At 42.0% G+C, this 20,897-nt stretch overlaps 3 protein-coding genes across 3 annotated transcripts; all 3 read right to left on the bottom strand.

Moving 5' to 3' along the window:
• Positions 1–4,155, bottom strand: LOC144537851 (5-hydroxytryptamine receptor 3A-like). The gene is made up of 10 exons (XM_078290919.1): positions 4,119–4,155; positions 2,831–2,991; positions 2,580–2,624; positions 2,240–2,349; positions 1,572–1,741; positions 1,278–1,417; positions 924–1,134; positions 643–822; positions 350–435; positions 1–231 (listed from the first exon to the last, which is right to left on the bottom strand). The coding sequence occupies exons 1-10, from the start codon at positions 4,153–4,155 to the stop codon at positions 1–3; spliced, it is 1,371 nt and encodes a 456-aa protein (XP_078147045.1).
• A 249-nt stretch (positions 4,156–4,404) lies between these two features.
• On the bottom strand, positions 4,405–9,876 carry LOC139915647 (5-hydroxytryptamine receptor 3A-like). The gene is made up of 9 exons (XM_078290918.1): positions 9,840–9,876; positions 9,021–9,181; positions 8,854–8,898; positions 8,331–8,440; positions 7,758–7,927; positions 7,448–7,608; positions 7,034–7,244; positions 6,783–6,947; positions 4,405–4,412 (listed from the first exon to the last, which is right to left on the bottom strand). The coding sequence occupies exons 1-9, from the start codon at positions 9,874–9,876 to the stop codon at positions 4,405–4,407; spliced, it is 1,068 nt and encodes a 355-aa protein (XP_078147044.1).
• Positions 9,877–14,407: 4,531 nt separating this feature from the next.
• Positions 14,408–18,667, bottom strand: LOC139915655 (5-hydroxytryptamine receptor 3A-like). The gene is made up of 9 exons (XM_078290894.1): positions 18,585–18,667; positions 17,682–17,842; positions 17,136–17,245; positions 16,393–16,562; positions 16,105–16,265; positions 15,770–15,980; positions 15,513–15,677; positions 15,213–15,298; positions 14,408–14,755 (listed from the first exon to the last, which is right to left on the bottom strand). The coding sequence occupies exons 1-9, from the start codon at positions 18,622–18,624 to the stop codon at positions 14,528–14,530; spliced, it is 1,332 nt and encodes a 443-aa protein (XP_078147020.1). The 5' UTR covers positions 18,625–18,667; the 3' UTR covers positions 14,408–14,527.
• Positions 18,668–20,897: the final 2,230 nt, after the last annotated feature.

Here is a 20,897-nt window from a genome sequence, read left to right as displayed (position 1 = left end):
TTACGCAGGACTCCATGTTCTAAAGATGATGGCTAAAAACACAGTGGCTGCTGTGGCATAGAAAATGAAGAAAGCTGTGTTGATTCTTTTGGCCACTCTGGTCCAGTAGCCGGGCTTCCCTCCTTCCTCCTTGCTGCTGAGGAGCAGAGCCAGGCTTTTCTGCAGCTCCCTCAGCTCCTCGGAGAGACTTTCCAAGCCATGGGACTCTCCTGTCAGTTTGCTGCTACTACCCTGCAACAGACATGTGGTAGATTAAGGTTTATGAAGTGGATTATGACCCTGCTAAGATTGCAGTCATTTGACATTGAGCTTTTTGTGAACCAGAATTGAAGTGCAACCCCGTCCTAACCTCTTTGGCCACCGACAGCAGTTCGGACGGTGTGTCGCCACCAGACACATCGCACAGGCATGAACAGCGAGTCCATTTATTCCCTTCTGAAAGGATAGGTTTGACATAAGGATGATTATACCATATTCAAAATAATATGATTCACCGTTATGTATTATAAGTGTGCATGTGACAGAAAATAACTGAAGGTAGTCATTATGACCTGATAACTGTCTGGAAGATTACTGTCTTTTTGTGGTCTGGCACATCAATATATGAGTGTTCCTCTTTTTCTTTGTTATAGTGGGTCTCACCTCTGTCACATTTATGGGAGTTGCCCCTGTCCTGTTTGTCTCCACAGTCCTCGCTCAGGCTGCAGCCAGCGTCTGCCTCCTTCTCCTGGGATGGAGAGTCTTTCCCTATCAGATACATCACCAAGATCGTCTCCAGGACACTCAGCAGCATCAGAGAAAAAATCCCAATGCAGTAGGTCGCTGTGAAGAGCAAGCAGTATCATTAATACAGACAAATAATACTCTCTGTATCAGTATGTACTGTTCCTGTTCATATGAACGACCGAGCCGGAGCTCTTTACCTATAAGTGGAATCCTGTTGGACGTAGCGGGCAGAATGTCGTTGAGGATGAGCTGCAGCACCGTGACAGCAAGCAGCACGGTGACTTTGAAGCCCAGCTTCTCCCCCCCGCTGTCTGAGAGGAGGAAGGAGGCCAAGTCCAGAAACAGGAAGAACAGGATGGGCAACAGGAAGTTGACGATGTAGAGGACGGGTCTCCTCTTTATGGTGAACTAGGAGGAGAAGGTCAAGGGTCAGGCTGGATGGACTTCAGGCGGGTTTGACAAATTCAGCCAAAGCAACTGTTTAGCATTTGTGTTGGAAAAAACAACTAATCTGCACTAATCTGCTCATGTGTCCATCTTGTAATGCGTACAGTGTATTTGATGCTGCCATGACCTTCTGAGCCGCTGCTACTGAAAGGGTCGACTGTCAGGCTGACTAACATCCACTCGTCCTCGCCCTGAATTTTATACCACTCTTTATCCAACTGTGAGTGGAGCTGCAGTTCATCGACTGAGGCAGGAGAGAAGGAAATTATGAGCTAACCCAGGGTGCCTGGTGGTGTGTGTGTGACGTAGACAATAAGCCATAAAAATTGTTGCAGCACACGCACATACACACTCACACAGACAGGCGCACTTGGACACAAAGATTGCCACTCCCTCACCTGGGTACATGACTGAGCTAAATGTGAGGTCACAGTTCTGGGTGTCAAAGGGAAAACTGTAGATTTTCATCTTGCAGCGGCTGACCATCACCAGGTCGTTCTTCATAAGGACCTCCCCATTGTTGCGAATGGAGAGATATAGACTTGGAGAGGTCTTAGCCTTCTCTGTCCTAGAAGAAAAAACACGCACACACACACACACACACACAGACACACATTATGGCAATTTGCTTGTATCAGTATATTATGGATGGCTCTTTCTTTATGGAATACTGCATAACTAAATCTACAGTGTGATATGATATGAAATAAATGCATTGAATGCTACATTCAGAAAGTAAACAATATAGTCATTTCCCTCTGTCTACAAAGAGAGGATATGACAAGAGTCTGGTGATGTTTATGGGCTTCAGACTTTTAGAAGTCATTGTACAGTAAGAATACGCATAATCTGTTTAAATACTTTTTGTACCCTCAAATGGGGGCAACATCAAAACAGTGCTGTTGTTCTCTTCTGATGTGATTTAAAATATCCTCAAGTTATTGCTGAGACTTCGCACGAGTCTGATAGTAACTGCATCATTTCACATCCAAAGTAATAAGAGTGTGTGTGTGTGTGTGTGTGTGTGTGTGTGTATGCATGTGCGCACACATACATTCACACTTACATCTCAGCAATACTGATGTCTGGCGTCCACAGAGCTTCAATAGGAAGAGTAACTCGATTGATTCCACAGAACGCATCCGGCTGCCAGGAGATGTACTCATTCTTCCACATCTGCAGAAGACAACCAGAGGAAAATTCCCAACAAATGAAAGCAATGAAAGAAAAAAGAAAATGATAAAGAGGGACAATAGTCATGGGGGACTGAGAGAAAAAGAAATGGATGAGATGATGCCATTTAAAAAACCAGAAAGACACTTGAGTTTCCTAACAGGGTGAGAGGTCAGAGATGCATCATGTTATCATTTGTTTTAAACAAAGTGAATCACCCTGAGAGAACTCACCATCTCAACCCAGATGTAAGGAACGAATCTCTGGTCTATCTCAATCTGTGAGTAAGCAAATATCAACAAACCATCAATACAACTCAAAGTAATTGTCACTGAAAAATCAACACTTAAAAATTGTTGTGCAGCAAACTATATTCAAGCACAGATAAACATACTAACGCTATACACAACAACACACACTTACACACACAGACACACAGATACACTGACAAATGGACATGATTTGAAAGCCTTAAACCACTTACCACATCTAGAATGGCATAGAGCGTGACATGCAGATTTACCACTGTAGGTTGTGTGTGGTTCCTAACGGGCCGTGTCAATGTGTACAGCTCATTACTTTTGGTCAGGTTCAGGTAGTTCAAGACATCCTGGTAACTACAGCCACTCTGAGAGGACACCCCATCTACAGCCAAAAGATCAACACAGTTTCTCTATGGGAGAAAATATTCTTAAAACATCAGTAGAATTAACTGGGAAATGTGACGCTGATTTTCCATCTCTAAATTTCGCTTTTAAACTACAATTTGCTTGCCACTGTATTTGCCTTGATGTCAGAGTTATGTGCTCTCTCAGTTACTTAATGCATTTTTGTCATAAAAAAAATCTATTTATGTACTAGTATTCTAAGTACGCAGCATTAACCTATCCTACAGACACCCTGCAAATTGTTACCTGCTCTGGGTATGAATCCATGGTTGAAAGTCACTCACTTCTGAAAACCAAAATCCTTTCAAGTAGTGCTGGTTGTGGTCACTGAGAGGCCATTATGAGTTCTAACAGTTTGGGCGTTGGCAGACATGTGAGATGTTCGCTCTATATTAATCCACTGATTGATGGTTAAATGTGAGCATTTTACAGTCCTTTGAGTTTAATTAAGGCTCTCCATTAGAGCTGCTATACCACCAAATGTTGCATGTTGATCAAATCAAGGCCAGCAGCACGCATTTCTACCCAGCTATGGGTTTAAAAGCTTGATTCTGTTCTCCCAAGATGCTTCTAATCTAATGCAATCTAATGGCCCTTGATTGTAAATATAAGCTGTTAAAAGGTCATTTTGAAAAGAAATAATGATAATTTCATATTCATCCGTTGCAATTCTCACTTTTTAAATTTTTGGTATTCAGTATTAATCAGAAACCTCTGAAATACATGTTTGTCAACAAGACATTTACTGCTGACAGTTTCACACTGGAAGTCTTATTGTGGCTACTGATTAGTTTCATCACCATAAACCCTTTCTGCAGGACCCAAACAGCGGCATGCAAATGGGAAAAAAAACAGAGCATAGAAACATAGAAAACCATTCCATCTTTCCAGTTTCTTACCCTTAGAGTTTTTAGTAAGACAGTATATAATAAAGTGATAAAGAAAAGGCACTGCTGTTTAATTAAGTTAACAAGCCTCAGCATCAGCACTCCTACTCATCACCAGAATGTTTGGGAAAGAAGTTTATCATTCATCCAAACTGCAAGAACGTTCCAGATAACACCTCACACACCATGCAATATACTGAACATTATTATAGCTTACCTGAGAGGAAGAGTAGCAAAAGAAGACCAATACACATTATAACTGCACCTGTGAGTGTGTATGTGTGTAGAGCAGCATGTGAAGTGTAATCTACGTGAGGAGAGAGCAAATGTGTATCTCTGTGTCCTTCCCCTGCTGTCTGACAGTGTTAGTAAGTCTGTTGCAGCAATAATGCCACTTATACACTGGGCAAATTGAACGACAAACCTTTTTTTTTATTTTATTGGTCAGTGTAACAGGCATTTGAAGTTAGCGGTCACTCCCACAACGGATATCACAGTAATTCTTAATGGCCTGATAGGAGAGGAGGAGGCAGGAGCTGTGTTGGAAAGAGACTGAGGGGCAAACTGGGCTATAATGATGTTTAACAGCATAGTGCCACAGTAGAGAGCAGTAAGTTGAACAGAATAACACACAAAGACAGGTGAGAATGGCACCTCAATATACACTCCATGTGTTCTGGGCAAACAGCAAAGCAACAATCACAATAAATGCAATACACCAAACAACAACTGTTAAGTGCCTTGCTTAAGAGCAGGGAAAGAACAACAACACAACTGTGAATACTTTAGTTGACATTTTTCACCCAAATGAACTGTCACACATACAGGTGAACATATATCAGGTGACTGGTAAAGCTTACAAAACTCCAACAATGATATAACATTCTTGTCATCTCTAAATGCTCCATTCTATACACATGAATATTAGAAAAAGTGAGACAGCGATGACATAGCAAATGAAGAAAGCTGTGTTGATTCTTCTGGCCGCTCTGGTCCAGTAGCCGGTCTTCCCTGCTTCCTGCTTGCTGCTGAGGAGCGGAGCCAGGCTTTTCTGCAGCTCCCTCAGCTCCTCCAGGATCAGCAGTAACACACCAGACTCACCTGACTGTCTGCTGTTACCAACCTGGATTTGGTAGATGAATGTTGAAGTTGATTATTCTCCTGCTAAGACTGATGATACTGTATTTGACACTTATTTTTTGCAACAAGCAGAGGTGTGACCAAGTCAACTTTGCTCAAGTCTTGAGGCACAAGTCTCAAGTCAAGTCCCAAATCTAAATGTATATTACCAAGTCAAGTCCAAGTCATTAATGTCAAGTCTCAAGTCTAAATGTAGAACAGCAAGTCAAGTCAGAACAAATCAAGAGTCCAGTATCAATTTAATATCTTAACTAAATATCTAGGACTTTTCAAAGCAGTATGGTTTTAATAGGATAAAAACTTAAGAGCATAATGAGTTTGATTTCTATAATCAGATTCAACTTTAATAAATTCAATCACTCCATACAAATTCAGAGAAAATAAAATTAATTAAATTCAGTTGTCTGGTGGAACAAATCTGATCACTTTCAAGTCATTTACACAAACACACAAGATCTTTTGTCAAGACTTTAGAAACCTTTTCAAGTCATCAGAGTACAAGTCAAACTCAAGTCCCAAGTCACCAGAACCCAAGTCAAGGCAAGTCTCAAGTCTTCTCTTCATGCATCAAGTCAAGACTCGAGTCCCCACCTCTGGCAACAAGTATAACAAAAGTTACATAATTCAACAGCAACACAATACTAACCTCTTCAGCCACAGGCAGTAGTTGACATGGTGTGTTGACACCAGACACATCACAGATGCAGGCACAGCAAGTCTGTCTTTTCCCCTCTGAAAACATAGGACTGACACATTAGTTGTTATACATGAAACATAATTCACCACCATTCATGTTTTATAACCGTCAGCACACCCTGAGTCAGAGTATTGAGAAAAGCATTACAGCCAACAACCTAAAAACACAGTTACTGAGTATTCATTCTCTCCGTAAAACCATTATAAGATGGAACGTAACCAGATAACATGGACAAAATTACCTTTGTTACAAACTAGAGGTGCTGCTATGAAAATGATCAGTGCTGCATATCAGTTTTGTAAGCGTGAGGACTGAGCTCCCTCTTCCTGCTGGAGGAGACCAATTAACTAAAACACAATGAGGAACTTCAAAGCAGTGGGAAATGTAGGCCAGTCCGAACCACTGTCTCTCTGACAATGCAGGCTAGATGGCCTGATCACGCCCTCTTGTGGTAAGACGTCAGAAAAGATGGTATGAATCCAGAGTTTAGATTGAAAGTGGTGAGGGAATTTGGGAACATAGTAAACTTAGAGGATGTTCTCCAGCAGCTTCAAATAATAATAATAATGATGTGTGTAAGTGAGTGCCTACCATACCATATTGGTAACATTTCATGTGAAAAATACAGCAACCGTAAGAGAGGAAATACAAAAGTGTTGGTTATATTAAACTGACCCAGTAAAAACTCAAAGGGTCAGCAATGGACATGTAGAAAAGGGTTTGAGAGAGATGTATGATGATGGCGATATATATTTCCTACCTTGTGTTGTTGTTTGCAACCAACTAAATAATTAGGATGCATTTAGGTAGTAATTTTTGTCAAGATCATATTGATGGCAGGTGTAATAATCAGAGCAATTACACAGTTTTGAATATTAGCATCACATTACATTATCAGGTAATGAGAGATCCAGGGCCAGGAATGGATAGAGATTAGTTGGAAATACAGAATCAGTTAGAGAGGATGTAAACTTCTGCATAACTTGGTTGTAACCTCTTTGTCACCTTTCCTCTTTCTCTGTATGTTATAATAAGCCTCATCACCTCTGTCACAGTTGTGAGATTTGTCTTTGTCCTGTTCGTCCTCACAGTCGTCCCTCAGGCTGAGGTTCTCCTGGGATGGAGAGTCTTTCTCCATCAGATACGTCACCAAGATCGTCTCCAAGAGACTCAGCAGCATCAGAGCAAAAATCACAATGCAGTAGGTCGCTGGGAGGAGGAAAACAAATAAAATAGACGTACTCTTATGGCTGATATGAAATCAGTTAAGCTAAATGTGTGAGTGTGTGTTGTACCTATGAGTGGAGTCTTGTTGGACATGGAGGGCAGGATGTCGTTTAAGATGAGCAGCAGGACTGAGATGGCCAGCAGCACGGTGACCTTGAAGCCCAGCTTCTCCCCTCGATGATCTGAGATGAGGAATGAGGCCAGATCCAGACTCAGGAAGAACAGGATGGGCAACAAGAAGTTGACAACATGGAGGAGGGGCCTCCTCCTCATGGTGATCTAGGAGGAGATGGTCAAGGGTCAGGCTGGATGATGTTCAGGTAAATATGATGAATGTGACAGAAGAGTCTATTAAAGGGTTGCCTTAATGCAACAGGTATGTAGTGAAGAAAAATAATCATCTAAAATTTACAGCATTCCTTTAAGGGCTTGCTGTTAGAATTCAAAAGCGTTGTTTCTCCATGTCTTCTTGCGTTGCGTACAGTGTATATTATCTGATCCCAGTCCCCTCGATTGAAGCTGAAAGTGACGTTGGTGACTAATAGGTTGAGGAACTCCCACTCTCCCTGGGTCAGCATCAACTCAAGAGAAGACTGTGTGGCCCGAGACGAGTTGGAGACAGGGATGAGTCGCACTTCATCGACTGAGGAGCAGAGAGAGGGAGATATGAAAGGAAACCAGGAAGGCAGGGAGGAAGAAATTGGAGGCTTACTATTGGTGCTTACAAATGAAAGGTCCAAGTTGTTCGAGTTAAGGTGGATAAATCACACATACAAATGTTCAGTCACTCACCAGTGTACATGACAGTGCTGAAGGTGATGCTGCATCGCTGTGTGTCGAAGGGGAACTTGTGGACGTCCATCTTACAGGAGCTGACCACCTTCAGGTCTTCCTCAATGGAGACAATTCCCTTGTGTGTCACATACAGATAGGGGTTTAGGATGGTTTCATCCTTTTGTGTCCTGGGAGCACACACACACACATACACACACACACATACACAAATATTAACACACATAGGATTATCAGGTTCCATTAATAGCACATTTTTCCATGCACTGCAGTCATTTCTGGTGAAACAAACTTCTGCTAAATAAATCTGTGAATTCAATGACTATAATAACCACACTGTGTACTTAAGTCAGTCTAAACATAAGGTCAGTTTGCTCGCTAAACAAAGAGAGCGTATACCAATATTAGCCATATTACATTTCAGTTGAGTCACTCATACTTTACTCAATGCAGCTGTCATGTACTGTACTACAAATACTCTCAAGTTCAGCTTCCTACAAAATAGGCAATGTATAGCATAGTCATCAGCTCATCATGAATTAGTGTGTGCTGTATGTGTGTGCGCGTGCTCACATCTCATAGATGAAGAGATCTGGCTTCCACAGCATATTTTGGGGAAGAGCAATCTGACTGATTCCACAAAACTGCGAAGGGTCCCAGGAGATGAGCTCATTGTTCCAATTCTGCAGCAGCAAGGCGGGAGAAAATGATCAAGAAAGACGAAACAAGAGAAGAGATTGAAACAGATTGTGCTGTGTCGGGGAGAAAAAACACAGCAGGATATGATGAAAAGGCCGTAATAGTGAAGTCATGTTGGCAGAAAGAGCTTTTCCACTAGAGGAGAGAGATCGAAAGGGATATCTCAAGTCAAAACCAAGATAAGATTAGATTATACTTCACTGAAACCTATGGGGAAATTGGTTTGTTGCAGGAGCAAAAGTCATAGGATACAGCAGGGGAGAAAATACAACAAAAGCAAATAAAAACAAAAAATAGAATATAAACAGTTGTGTTATATGTAAATAGCCAACAATTCCAACACTAAGAAGACAGTAAGAGTGGGAAGCATGGGAAAGAGTATAGATTACATACTCACCATCTCAATCCAGATGAAAGGAACGAAGGTCTGGATTTTCTCAGTCTATGAACAAACACACACTTTACACTCGAGCACAGATCAGCACGCAAACTACACACAGTTTAAATTAAAAGCACACATATACATCCATGCACACATACACACTGCATGAGTTTACGGCTTACCACAGCTAGAATAGAATAGAGGGAGATATCCAGTTGTACTGTGGTGAGGTGTGTGTGGTCCAGAACGGGTCGCGTCGACGTGAATGCCTCATTACCTCTGGTCAGGTTCAGGTAGTCTAGAACGTCCTGGTAACTGCACACTTTCTGAGAAGATACCTTATCTAGTGTAAAAAAAAAAAGACACAGTGTCTCCATAAAGGCGCAATAAAATCTGTGGTTGGTAGAAGTGGCTGGTACAAAAAAAAAAGATTTAGCAGCTACAGCAAACATTTAGCAACCTTTAATTTCTGACCCTGATGATGTTGTCAGCTGCTCCACTTTTCATGTAATATATTTGTAATAAAAATATCAACTTTTGCATGTAATCAGTCTATGTCTAATGTATCGGCAGATGTCTGGTGGCAGTCAGTAATTTATCAGCTAAATACAAACATTTGACCTCTCATATATAGCGATTACTCTCATTTCCTTTGTCACCACAATTAACCCTGTTCTGTCATCTATCAAAGTCAAGCATGAAAAAAAACCCATCAAGTTTGGTTTGCTTTGTACCATCAGTTACTTTATGTCTGTCTCAAAAATGGCAAAGCAACAGTATGGCAGCAATTAACAACATCACTAATCCTTTTCTCAAGTCAGACAAATGGACTTAATGATAAAGCAAATGGACTGATATTTGACTGAAAGGACTGACAGTCATCTTTCATATCTAATATGGCATGAAAGTTTAGGAAGGAGGCGTACTGTGGCATGCATCCAAAACAGAGGGGAATATTTAATCAGCACCTCACACTGAATCATAATGAACTTTTGTCTTACCTGTGAGGAAGAGCAGGAGGAGGAAACCAGCACGCATCATCACTGCACCTGAATGTGTGTGTGTGTTTGTGTGTGTGTCTGTCTCCTCTGTGCTGTCTGACTGCGTTCACATAGAGGAGGGCTGAGCAAAATGAACGACAGAGCCTTTCTTTTGATCTCATTGCCTGAGATGAGAAATCCCTCCCACAGCGAACAGCATGGACATTGATATTGGGTAATAGGGGAAGAACAAGAGGGGGGAGGCAGGAGATGCTGTATATATAAGATATATTAGGTTTAGGCTTGATCATTGAGGCTGGTGAGAATGAATATGATTGGTTTAAAGGCCGAGTGACAGATGAGTTACAGCTCAAGCAGACTGAGGCAGGACAGGAGGAAAGGATCTGTCCGTCCGAAAGGAGGGATAATATGAACTGAGTGCCTCCTCACAACAATTACACTGTTAAAGATATGACACTGGTGAGGTTGCATAAGGTTTGGCCAAGTAAAATGATGCCCCTGTGGCGGACTCTATGGACATTATTCACCATAATCTGTGGTTTGGGTATGTTTAACACACACAGTTATATTGTGTGCTTCTCAGGGTTAAGGAGACACGGTCCCTTTAAGAAAGTCTGGTTTTCTGAGTGACGTCAGCTCGACATAGAGTTGTTGTGTTTTTGGGCAGCGCGATGTAAATTGTCTTGCTCTGTTTCAAATAAATGACACACGAGTTGGTGTAGTCAACGAGAGAAGTTGTCCGTCTCCACATTCCTGCCACTTCTACACCCCCATTAGAGCCCATTCACTCACATAATCAGCACTCATCCTGTACCACAGTAACTGTTAGGGTAAAATATCCTCTTTTCTTCTCATCTGATTATATGATTTAGATTAGGTTGCAAAAATGTGCACACCCTTCACTTAATACTGTTTGGATTAGCCTCTTCCAATTTAACACATCTGGATTTAGGAATTTTCTCACATTCATCTTTGCAGAAGAGTTCAACCTCCATTAATTTGCACTGAGGGACGTCAGTAGTAAACTAGAGTGGAATACAGTGTGTGGTGGGAACACTTTTTGTGTGATTGCATTAACAATACTCCCTCTCAGCTCTTGAACACACCCCTTCACACTACATTGACTCCTCCCTGGTCCAGCCCTCCAATTGGCTTATGAGGGTATTTAAAGCAGCTGTGGCATCATGGCTGTCTTTTCTCTGTTTCGCCCTGTTGTGTGCCATATTGGCTCCTGTGTGGCTCTGAGGTAGGTAGTGCAGTCATGAGGTTAAAGTTTTTAATTGTACCCAGTGACTAGGGCTGGGTATCGGTACTCGATACCTTTAAGGTATCGACCGAAATAACCGAGTACCAAGTAGTATCGAAACTTTTCCAGTCAAACGATACCTGCAGTCGATACTTTTTGTACACAGATCTAGAAAAAAATGACTATTTGTATGGTTTTGTTCGCAGCCAATCACCGCAAGCGTTCTTCGATTTAATGCGACGTGTGATTGGCCCACTACCACAGCAGCTACAACCCATACAGTCTGTGGTGGTGAAGTCGAGCGCGGTGTATGTGACAGAGTTGGCAGTTCAGCGTGCCGAGATGCCACCAAAACGTTAAAAAAAAAGGTATCGAATGAAGTACTCTATTGGTATCGGTATCACTTTAAGGGTACTGGTATCGTCATTTTTTTAAACGATAGCCAGCCCTACCAGTGACTAAGTTTTATTTGTTTGCAATAGTTTCTTGTTTGCCTGTTTACTGCCTGTCGGTGTCTGCTTGGCTGAGGTCTTGTTGCTCTTCAGAATGCCCCCAGGCCCCCTTTCAGTAATAGGAAGCAGTCTGTCATTTGTAGAAGGTGCGTAAACCTGGTCAGTTTGTGAGGGAATGTGATGGTGAAAGAGTTCCTGTACAAGCTCAGCCAGCTTCCCACGCTGCTCCTACAACTCGTAGTGATAGGCCCATTTCCCTGAACCAGCAATCGGAAAAGTTTCACCCCCTGAACTGATGAGCCAAAGTTCAGGTGGGGGTCTAGTTGGCTCGGAGCCAGTTTCAGAGAACCCAGACTAGACATCAAAGTTGATGTCATCTTGTCCACATATAACCCTATTGATGGGAGGAATTGAGGTTCCATTTTTGGTTAATACAGGGTCAATGGTGTCCACCATAACTGAGTTTCTTTGTCCAGAACTTTGAACCTTGGGGCGGTGGAGAAGCTCCAGTCATGTCACTGGTTGCAGCTTAAGGCCGCTAATGGGCTGGACATACCCTATGTTGGTTACCTTGATGCCGAGCTTTGTGATGAGGTAATTACAAAGCGGGGTGTGTTGGTCATTCACCTTCTGCCCCAGGTGTTCTAGGTATGAACATTATCAGAACGTGTTACAGAGTTATTTGTATGGCATGGCCGTGCTCTCTTTGATTTGCCCTGTGTCACAACCCTCAGCCAATTCCAACAAGCCTTACAATAGTGTCACTAGGCCCAGGTCAATGCGCCCCCAGACCGCTCGGGCAGAGTAAGGGTCAAGGGTAGAAGGGTTTTCAGATTTCCTGATGGTACCATGAAGCTTGTGGCAGCTACCTGCTTCCAGCACCAATCGGGTGATGCACTGTTTGAACCTCTGGGTGCCGGATTACCTGCTGGTCTACTGGCATCCCCAGCTCTGGTCCAACTAATGGTACAGTCTACATCCCTATAGTCAATGTAGGGGTCAATGATGTTGTGCTCTACCCGCGCACTGTGATTGGTACCTTGAGCCATGCCCATTTGGTGAGTCTACCCACAGGGATCAGAGAGGTCACAGAACATGTCTCAGCCACAGTTTCTTCGCAGACAGTCACTAGTTCAGTCACTAGTTCAGTGCAGGAGAACACTGATGCAGTTGACTAAGCTTATGTTTTGCTCAATGATTAATATTTCTGTTATCTCCCTATAGTGGAGCTGAGTGCTGGCTTGTTGGGGAGGCTAGACACCCTGATGCGGTTCCCTTCACAGCTTGTAGTGGTAAAAGAGCACTGGGACACGTGTATTCACGCAGTGAATACACAAGTGGTAGGTAAGTGGTTGCACCCCTGGACACACCCTCAGTTAGTCTGCCTCTTCATTGGTGGCCTCAGCCCCACTCTCCCCTTTGTTTTAGTTTTACCCTTAAATACTGGAAGTGTTTGTCTTTTGTTACTTCCTTTCACATAGGTTTGATTTATTTTCCTTGTCTAACCAATCCTCTCCACAGACCCTTCCAGTCATTAACTATTCAATAAATTAGCATTTCTTTTGGAAACATGCCTCTGTCTTCCTTCAGTAATGAACTTGTGTAGCCTATGTATGACCGAGGTATTAGCCCAGGTTCCTCAATATAATTCCTGGGGTGAAATTCCCTAGGTGCCATTGTCAGATTAGCTATATTCTATTTGCTCCTACCTCCACCCCGCCACAAGGGCATACAAAGAAGGCATCCTGAAGCACAATATCCCTGCAGAAGATGCAAAAGGACTACATGTGTGTGAATGTCACAGACTATGACTTGATCAAAATGGTAAAATTTGTCACATTACTATGTGCTACACAGGATATGTAATCAATTGCACCTGGTTAGGTAAACAACCACTACTAGGCTAGAACATGTTAGTCAGATCATCTGCTATACAACAGGCTCTAGTGGATTCGTAAGGCAAACGGAGTGTATCACAATTACTGTGGAGTCCTGACAGCTTCCTTCCTACATCTGAGATATTCTCAAAGTTTGAAGAACCTCAATACATCTAGTTCAGGTTCTGGACAGGGGAAAAGCACTAGAGATGACAAACAAATGGAACTCTCACACAAGTGAAGGATGTTATGCTGAACTTTTGACAACTTACTGATAGTCAGCCAATTGTGCAGAACCTCAACAGTTTAATGACCACAATGGAGACTGACTGGCCTGAGAGTGCTTCACTTGCAGTTGAAATCCTACAAAGGAGCACAGTGACCCCAATACTCATCCTCATCAGTATACAGTATATGAATTGCTGAGATTGCTTGAGCGCCTGCAGTTTGATCTTGTAATCAAATCAGCAGAGTATTTGGATGATTGGTATGGGAGTGTTTTTCAGTGGCTTGATAACCTAAACTGACTTTGATTTTTAAATGTTGACCCAATATCAGTATCAATATCATTGCTTGGGAATTTTACAATTGCAAATGCAGGTAAACTGTGACAGTGGCAGTGTCCACTCTTGTATACAAAGTAACCAACTATCTCAAATAACTTATCATTGTGACATCCTTTTCTTTTTTTTAAAATGTAGTTTTCTGGTAAAATGGCTATGTAAATATGGGTGGCAAAATTTGACTAAAGCATTGTCTTAACCTAAAGAGCGACAACTGTATCATATTTTCCTCTGCATACTCTTGCAACAACACTTTCAATTTCGGGCATCTAGAGTGCAAATGATCTCACCTAAGGGAACCAGATAAAGTAGATCCACAATAACACAAATGCACAATCTCAATTTAAATTACACTGTACACGGTTGTAAACGTTACAATGCCTACTGAACTTGGTCACAAAGTGGAACACAAATGAAAACAGACACAACTACAACAAACAAAACAAAACTTGTGAACATGTTTTGGCACAAAGGATCTATAATATACACAGGCTAAAATATATCAGGTAACTGGTAAAAACTTGTAATGCTCCACATTGACATAGCATCTCTAAATGCTCCATCCTATAAAGATGAGGATTAGAAAAAGAGAGACAGCGATGACATAGAAAATGAAGAAAGCTGTGTTGATTCTTCTGGCCACTCTGGTCCAGTAGCCGGTCTTCCCTGCTTCCTGCTTGCTGCTGAGGAGCAGAGCCAGGCTTTTCTGCAGCTCCCTCAGCTCCTCCAGGATCAGCAGTAACACACCAGACTCACCTGACTGTCTGCTGTTACCAACCTGCACAGAATGGATTTGGCAGAAAAACGTTGAAGTTAGGGATGGAACGATATGTCGAAATTCAATCTACTGCAATACAAAACTGTGACAATACGCATCGTGGGGCAGAAAAATTAATTGTGATATTAGCTCCATTTTATTCTGCTGTAGTAATCACAAATGACCCATCACAATTTCACAAGCTCTCCATCCAAATTATATTATTTGCACTTTGTAATAACATTTTTAAATAGTTTTTTACATTCTAGGAAGCCAATGCCATCGCTAGAAAGATTTGTGACTCAGAAATAAACATAATTCTGCACAGTCAAACTTTTATTTATTACATCGTATCATGGTTGTATCATATCATGAACCCCATATCGCGTATCGAATCGTAGAGATTCGATACACGATATGGGGTTCAACAAAGAAGTATAACAAAAGTTAAATAATTCAACAGCAACACAATCCTAACCTCCTCAGCCACAGGCAGTAGTTCACATGATGCGTCGCCACCAGACACATCACAGATGCAGGCACAGAGAGTCCGTCTTTTCTCCTCTGAAAACATAGGTTTGACACATGAATGATAACACAAGCAATATGATTCATCATCATATATTAAAACCATATGTATTAGAACTATTAACACCAGAAAGAGTATCGGGAAAAGCTCTAAAGCCCACAATTTATAAAACAGAATTGATGGAGCACCCAGTAATCCTTGTCCTGGTACAGGATTTTATCAGCTTTCCTCTGCCAGAGTGGGTCTCACCTCTGTCACAGTTGTGAGATTTGTCTTTGTCCTGTTCGTCCTCACAGTCGTCCCTCAGGCTGAGGTTCTCCTGGGATGGAGAGTCTTTCTCCATCAGATACGTCACCAAGATCGTCTCCAAGAGACTCAGCAGCATCAGAGCAAAAATCACAATGCAGTAGGTCGCTGGGAGGAGGAAAACAAATAAAAAAGACGTACTCTTATGGCTGATATGAATAAGAAATCAGTTAAGCTAAATGTGTGAGTGTGCGTTGTACCTATGAGTGGAGTCTTGTCGGACATGGAGGGCAGGATGTCGTTTAAGATGAGCAGCAGGACTGAGATGGCCAGCAGCACGGTGACCTTGAAGCCCAGCTTCTCCCCTCGATGATCTGAGATGAGGAATGAGGCCAGATCCAGACACAGGAAGAACAGGATGGGCAACAGAAAGTTGATGACATGGAGGAGGGGCCTCCTCCTCATGGTGATCTAGGAGGAGAAGGTCAAGGGTCAGGCTGGATCTGCCATATGCAACAGAAACTACAAAGGTTTTGGGGGTCGGAATCAAAAACAGAAGCCTGTGTTTATCTCTTCAAGTCCTTGGGTTGCATACAGTGTATACTAATTGTTCCAACTGTCCTCGATCGAAGTTGAGAGTGTTGTTGGTGACTGACAGATCGAGGAACTCCCACTCTCCCTGGGTCAGCATCAACTCAAGAGAAGACTGTGTGGCCCGAGACGAGTTGGAGACAGGGATGAGCCGCACTTCATCGACTGAGGAGCGGAGAGAGGGAGATATGAAGGGAAACCAGGTAGGCAGGGAATTGGAAGAAAGAAGGGATACAGTTAACACAGTGCAGACCGTCTGAAGCCACACACACACAAATGCTCACTCCCTCACCGCTGTGTATTGCGGAGCCAACAGTGATGTTACATCGCTGTGTGTCGAAGGGGAACTTGTGGACGTCCATCTTACAGGTGCTGACCACCTTCATGTCTTCCTCAAGAATCACAGTCCCATCATGGGACACATAAATGTAGGGACTCTGAGGAGCGTCATCCTTCTCTGTCCTGGGACAACACACACACACACACACACACATACACATACATCACACAAACATACACAAAATCTTCAACCACATTTGACATTTGTCATGCATTGAATCAATACATTGTGGTGTTTCTCCTGTTAGAACAACTGCAAGATAAATGTTAGATTATAATGACTATAATGAATGTAATAACCACGTTGTGTATTCAGACTGAGCAAACAGTGTTGTAATTCACCCAGTATCAGTAAATATGAGCCTGTAAATTACATCTCACACAAACGCACACACAGCATCCCATTTACTAGCGCACTGTCACCTTCCCTTTGATTTCAGGCAACGCATTAGGTCTAATTTAATATATTTTCCTTACTTTTCCATTATTAAGTGTTTTTGACACTTAGTTTAATTTTAGTCATCTTGAACTTATATTTTCAATTAGCCTCTTGGTGTTTTTCTATCTTACCTGTACAATATGTAATAGTTTTTGGTGTTCTCTCTTTTTATATGCAAATGAACATGAACAGTACTGTATGTATGTATGTATGTGTGTGTGAGTCTGCGCATGTGCATGTGCATGTGCTCAGCTCACATTTCATAGATGAAGAGGTCCGGTCTCCACAGCATTTCTGTGGGAATTGAAACTTGTTTGATTCCACAGAAGTCAGAAGGGTCCCAAGAGATGCGCTCATTGGTCCACATCTACAGAAAATTGGAGCTCAATTACCAACAAATGAAAGACTGAGTTACCGACAAATTGGAAATGAAAGATTGAATAAGAGGTGAGCGACACGGAGTCAAAGACAAAAAGAAACAACAGGAAAAGAAGAGAGTGATTTTCATCTTAGCAGGAAAATATTTGGATGTTTTGAATGAAAATAATGTATACTTTATAAAATAATCATGATTCATTGAGACAACTAACCATTAATATCCAGATGAAAGGAACGAAGGTCTGGGTTTTCTCAATCTATGAATAAACATATAAACATATAAGAAGGCACACTACAGCGAACACCCACATATACACACTAACCGTAACCTCACAACCGTCTGCATACACACATCACTTATGTGCCAGCACTTAACAGACATATATCAGACAACACACACACACACACACACACATACTACTTACCACAGCCAGAATGGAATAGAGGATGACATCCAGTTTTATCATGGTGGGGTGTGTGTGGTCCAGAACGGGCCGCGTCAATGTAAACACCTCATTACTTTTGGTCAGGTTCAGGTAGTCTAGGACGTCCTGGTAACTGCACACTTTCTGAGAAGACACCCCATCTAGATTACAGCAGTGACCAGAGAAAATATGTTTAAAAGCTCAATAAGTTATTCATTAATAAGAGAAGATGATGCTGCTTTTCTACTCACTGTACTGTACTACTCATTGTATTTGTTGCTGTCTGAGTTCTGTGCACTCCCTTTTTCATATGTTAGTCACAAAATCAGAACTAAACATGATGTATTCCTAGCTGGCCGACAGAGAGCAATTATCCTTATCTTCTGTATACATTTTTCAAAGGTAGATGTTATGACAAGAGGTGGTTTCTGGATTTCTGGCCCATTTGGAGCCCATTTCCTTTCTCCCCACTGTTAAAAGCTCTCTTCTGTCCTCTATCAAGCATGGCAAAAAAAAAAAAAAAAAAAGACGGTGCTGTGAAACAACTAAAAAAGTCATGGTGAATAATGGGAGACAAAGGAGGAATTGTCAGAGAAGTTTGACCGCACCATTATATCGGTTAACTCTTCCACATCCTCAAACAGTTCACATATCATATGTAAACAGAGCTAATATGAAGGGAAAACAAGGACATAGCAACTAATGGCATCATGAAGACTTCCCTGCCTTTGTCCCTGAAGAAGACAAATGTATTAGCGGATGAAGCGCATAGGCTGATGTTTAAATAACAAACCTTATGGTCTATTCATACCTGAGATCACCACTCCCCCTCACAAGAGACTTTTAAGAGGTTTAAACAGGTAAACACACCTCATACAGCACACAGCATAATATATATCTTACCTGTGAGGAAGGGCAGGAGGAGGAAAGCAACACGCATCATGACTGCAGCTAACAGCCTGTGTGATGAGTGTGTGTCTCTGTCTCCTCTGTGCTGTCTGTGTTACTGAGACTGTGCTGCTGCAATAACACCAGATCCACACTGTTATGTCCTTTGATTGAGTTCACATAGAGGAGGGCTGAGCAAAATGAACGACAGAGCCTTTCTTTTGATCTCATTGCCTGAGATGAGAAATCCCTCCCACAGCGAACAGCATGGACATTGTTATTGGGTAACAGGGGAAGAACAAGAGGAGGGAGGCAGGAGATGCTATATATATAATATATATTAGGTTTAGGCTTGATCATTGAGGCTGCTGAGAATGAATGTGATTGGTTTAAAGGCCAAGTGACAGATGAGTTACAGCTCAAGCAGACTGAGGCAGGACAGGAGGAAAGGATCTGTCCGTCTGAAAGGAGAGATAATATGAACTGAGTGCCTCCTCACAACAATTACACTGTTAAAGATATGACACTGGTGAGATTGCATCAGGTCAGAGAGTGTGCCTGTGCACTTGTATGTGTGTGTGTGTGTGTGTCTGTGCGTGTGTGTGTGTTTCTCTGGACAGTTACAAATGAGACATTTACTGTAATATGTGAGTGCAATTTGATTACAGTGGAACATGATCACCAAAAAAACCACAGTAATGACATGATGCACATTGTCCCCATTAACAGCCACTCATTCTCATCACCAGCCTACACCCACAGCCAATCTGAGCAAGAAGGATCATTTATTATTAATATGAAATGTCTCCTTTTGTAAGTGATTTAATGTAGTATTTAAGTGATTTTTCATAAAATATCTTCATGTTGGTGCACGTACTGTACCTCTATAGAAGCTCATGAACAATCAATCTACCAATATTGGCTTATCTGGGGACCCGTAGTCACCACACCTCACTTACTTTAGTTTTGAAAGCCTAATCTAAAAACCTCTTCTTCCAACTCATATGCAAACAAAGCCTAGTAGACAAATAACGACATTTTTAAAGATGTAATTATGTCTGTTTGTAAAAATAACTGTTGAGCTCTCTGGGGAGAAAATGCTGAATACCAGAGGTCACAGTGGTTGCAAAGTGATTAATTGGAGGAGGGAGTTTCAGTGATCATGACCATGTTAGGTCAGGTCCTGGAGTTGAAATGAAGCTTCCCATGTTCTGCACCATGAACCAAAACACCGCCCCGCCCTCATTTACAAATCCGCCCTCTTCTTATATCAACATAACTCTTAACAGCATATCAATCAGTCCCACATCAAAGAGGCGGCTGTTTCGTTGCAAAAACTTTATTGTTCTTCTGATGTTTTTCGTTGACATTTTCAATCTCAATTCTAGAAAAGTGGGGCCTTGGCGGATCGGGACCCGTTTCCTTTGATATCATACTGCGATCGATGCTAGAGGATGGCTTCGTCTACACGTTCTGAGATCAAATGAGTGACTGTCTGCAGCGCTGTAAAAGAGGAGGGTTCATCTTGAGAGCGTCTTGTGCACAAAATCGCTGTTGGGTAACATGACACCTTGAATACTTGAATATAGTGCAGTACTCTTGACCTCAGCAGTACGGCCAAGGGAGTAGGGTGCCAGCAACCAATATATGACGTTACAGAACGATATGGAGGTGTTCCATTTTGAAGTTCCCAGCGGGTGTGTGCAGTGATCCATCGTTAAGTATTCTACAGAAGGGTGCAGACTGACCTAGACTAACATGCTTACTCTACTATCGCCTCATGCACCGCAAAGTGTGTCGTCTAGGAAACAGCTAATAGTGCATTAAATGTTGATATCGTCCCTTTTCAGTTATGTGTATGTGTATGTGTGTGTGTGTGTGTGTGTGTGTGTGTGTGTGTGTGTGTGGATGCACGTGCGCATGTGTGTGTAAACCATTACTAATTTTCACATATTATCATCCACATTATAATAAACAACACAGTGTTTTGCAACAAATAAAACACAGAACATAGAACATCAACAACAGGTGAGCTATACACTAAAGTTATACAAAATCAAACCAACTAAAGTTTTCACAAAAACGAGGAGAAAAGGGCTCGCTGCCCCGTCTGTTGCACAGCGCAGGGCTTGGTATATTAGGGAATAAGAGGGTGAACAAAATGCCAGCTAACCACAGTGTGGCCTAAATCTGACGTTCGGGCTTTACCAATTCACCGTAGGACGTAGTCTCGCCATAAGTCCCTTACAATAGCAAATTAAAAAAAAAAAACACATTGAAATATCTGAATGTGTGAATGTAGCCGGCCAGTGCAAACACGGGTTCTCT

Source organism: Centroberyx gerrardi, chromosome 20, assembly GCF_048128805.1.
Source record: "Centroberyx gerrardi isolate f3 chromosome 20, fCenGer3.hap1.cur.20231027, whole genome shotgun sequence".
In the NCBI taxonomy this organism is placed as follows: Eukaryota; Metazoa; Chordata; class Actinopteri; order Beryciformes; family Berycidae; genus Centroberyx; species Centroberyx gerrardi.
Note: the sequence above shows the minus strand (reverse complement) of the source record. Positions and strands in the feature narration are given on the sequence as shown.

Coding starts and splice junctions, on each gene's coding strand:
- LOC139915655 (XM_078290894.1), bottom strand. CDS start 18,624: ATGATGCGTGTTGCTTTCCTCCTCCTGCCCTTCCTCACAG. Junction 17,843..18,584: donor CCTCCTGCCCTTCCTCACAG/GTAAGATATATA, acceptor GCTGTAATCTAG/ATGGGGTGTCTTCTCAGAAA. Junction 15,678..15,769: donor CGACAAGACTCCACTCATAG/GTACAACGCACA, acceptor TCCTCCTCCCAG/CGACCTACTGCATTGTGATT.
- LOC144537851 (XM_078290919.1), bottom strand. CDS start 4,155: ATGTGTATTGGTCTTCTTTTGCTACTCTTCCTCTCAG. Junction 2,350..2,579: donor CTTACATCTGGGTTGAGATG/GTGAGTTCTCTC, acceptor TGTCTTCTGCAG/ATGTGGAAGAATGAGTACAT. Junction 1,418..1,571: donor TAGCTCAGTCATGTACCCAG/GTGAGGGAGTGG, acceptor CTCCTGCCTCAG/TCGATGAACTGCAGCTCCAC.
- LOC139915647 (XM_078290918.1), bottom strand. CDS start 9,876: ATGCGTGCTGGTTTCCTCCTCCTGCTCTTCCTCACAG. Junction 8,899..9,020: donor TCTATTCTATTCTAGCTGTG/GTAAGCCGTAAA, acceptor GTTTGTTCATAG/ACTGAGAAAATCCAGACCTT. Junction 8,441..8,853: donor CTTTCATCTGGATTGAGATG/GTGAGTATGTAA, acceptor TTGCTGCTGCAG/AATTGGAACAATGAGCTCAT.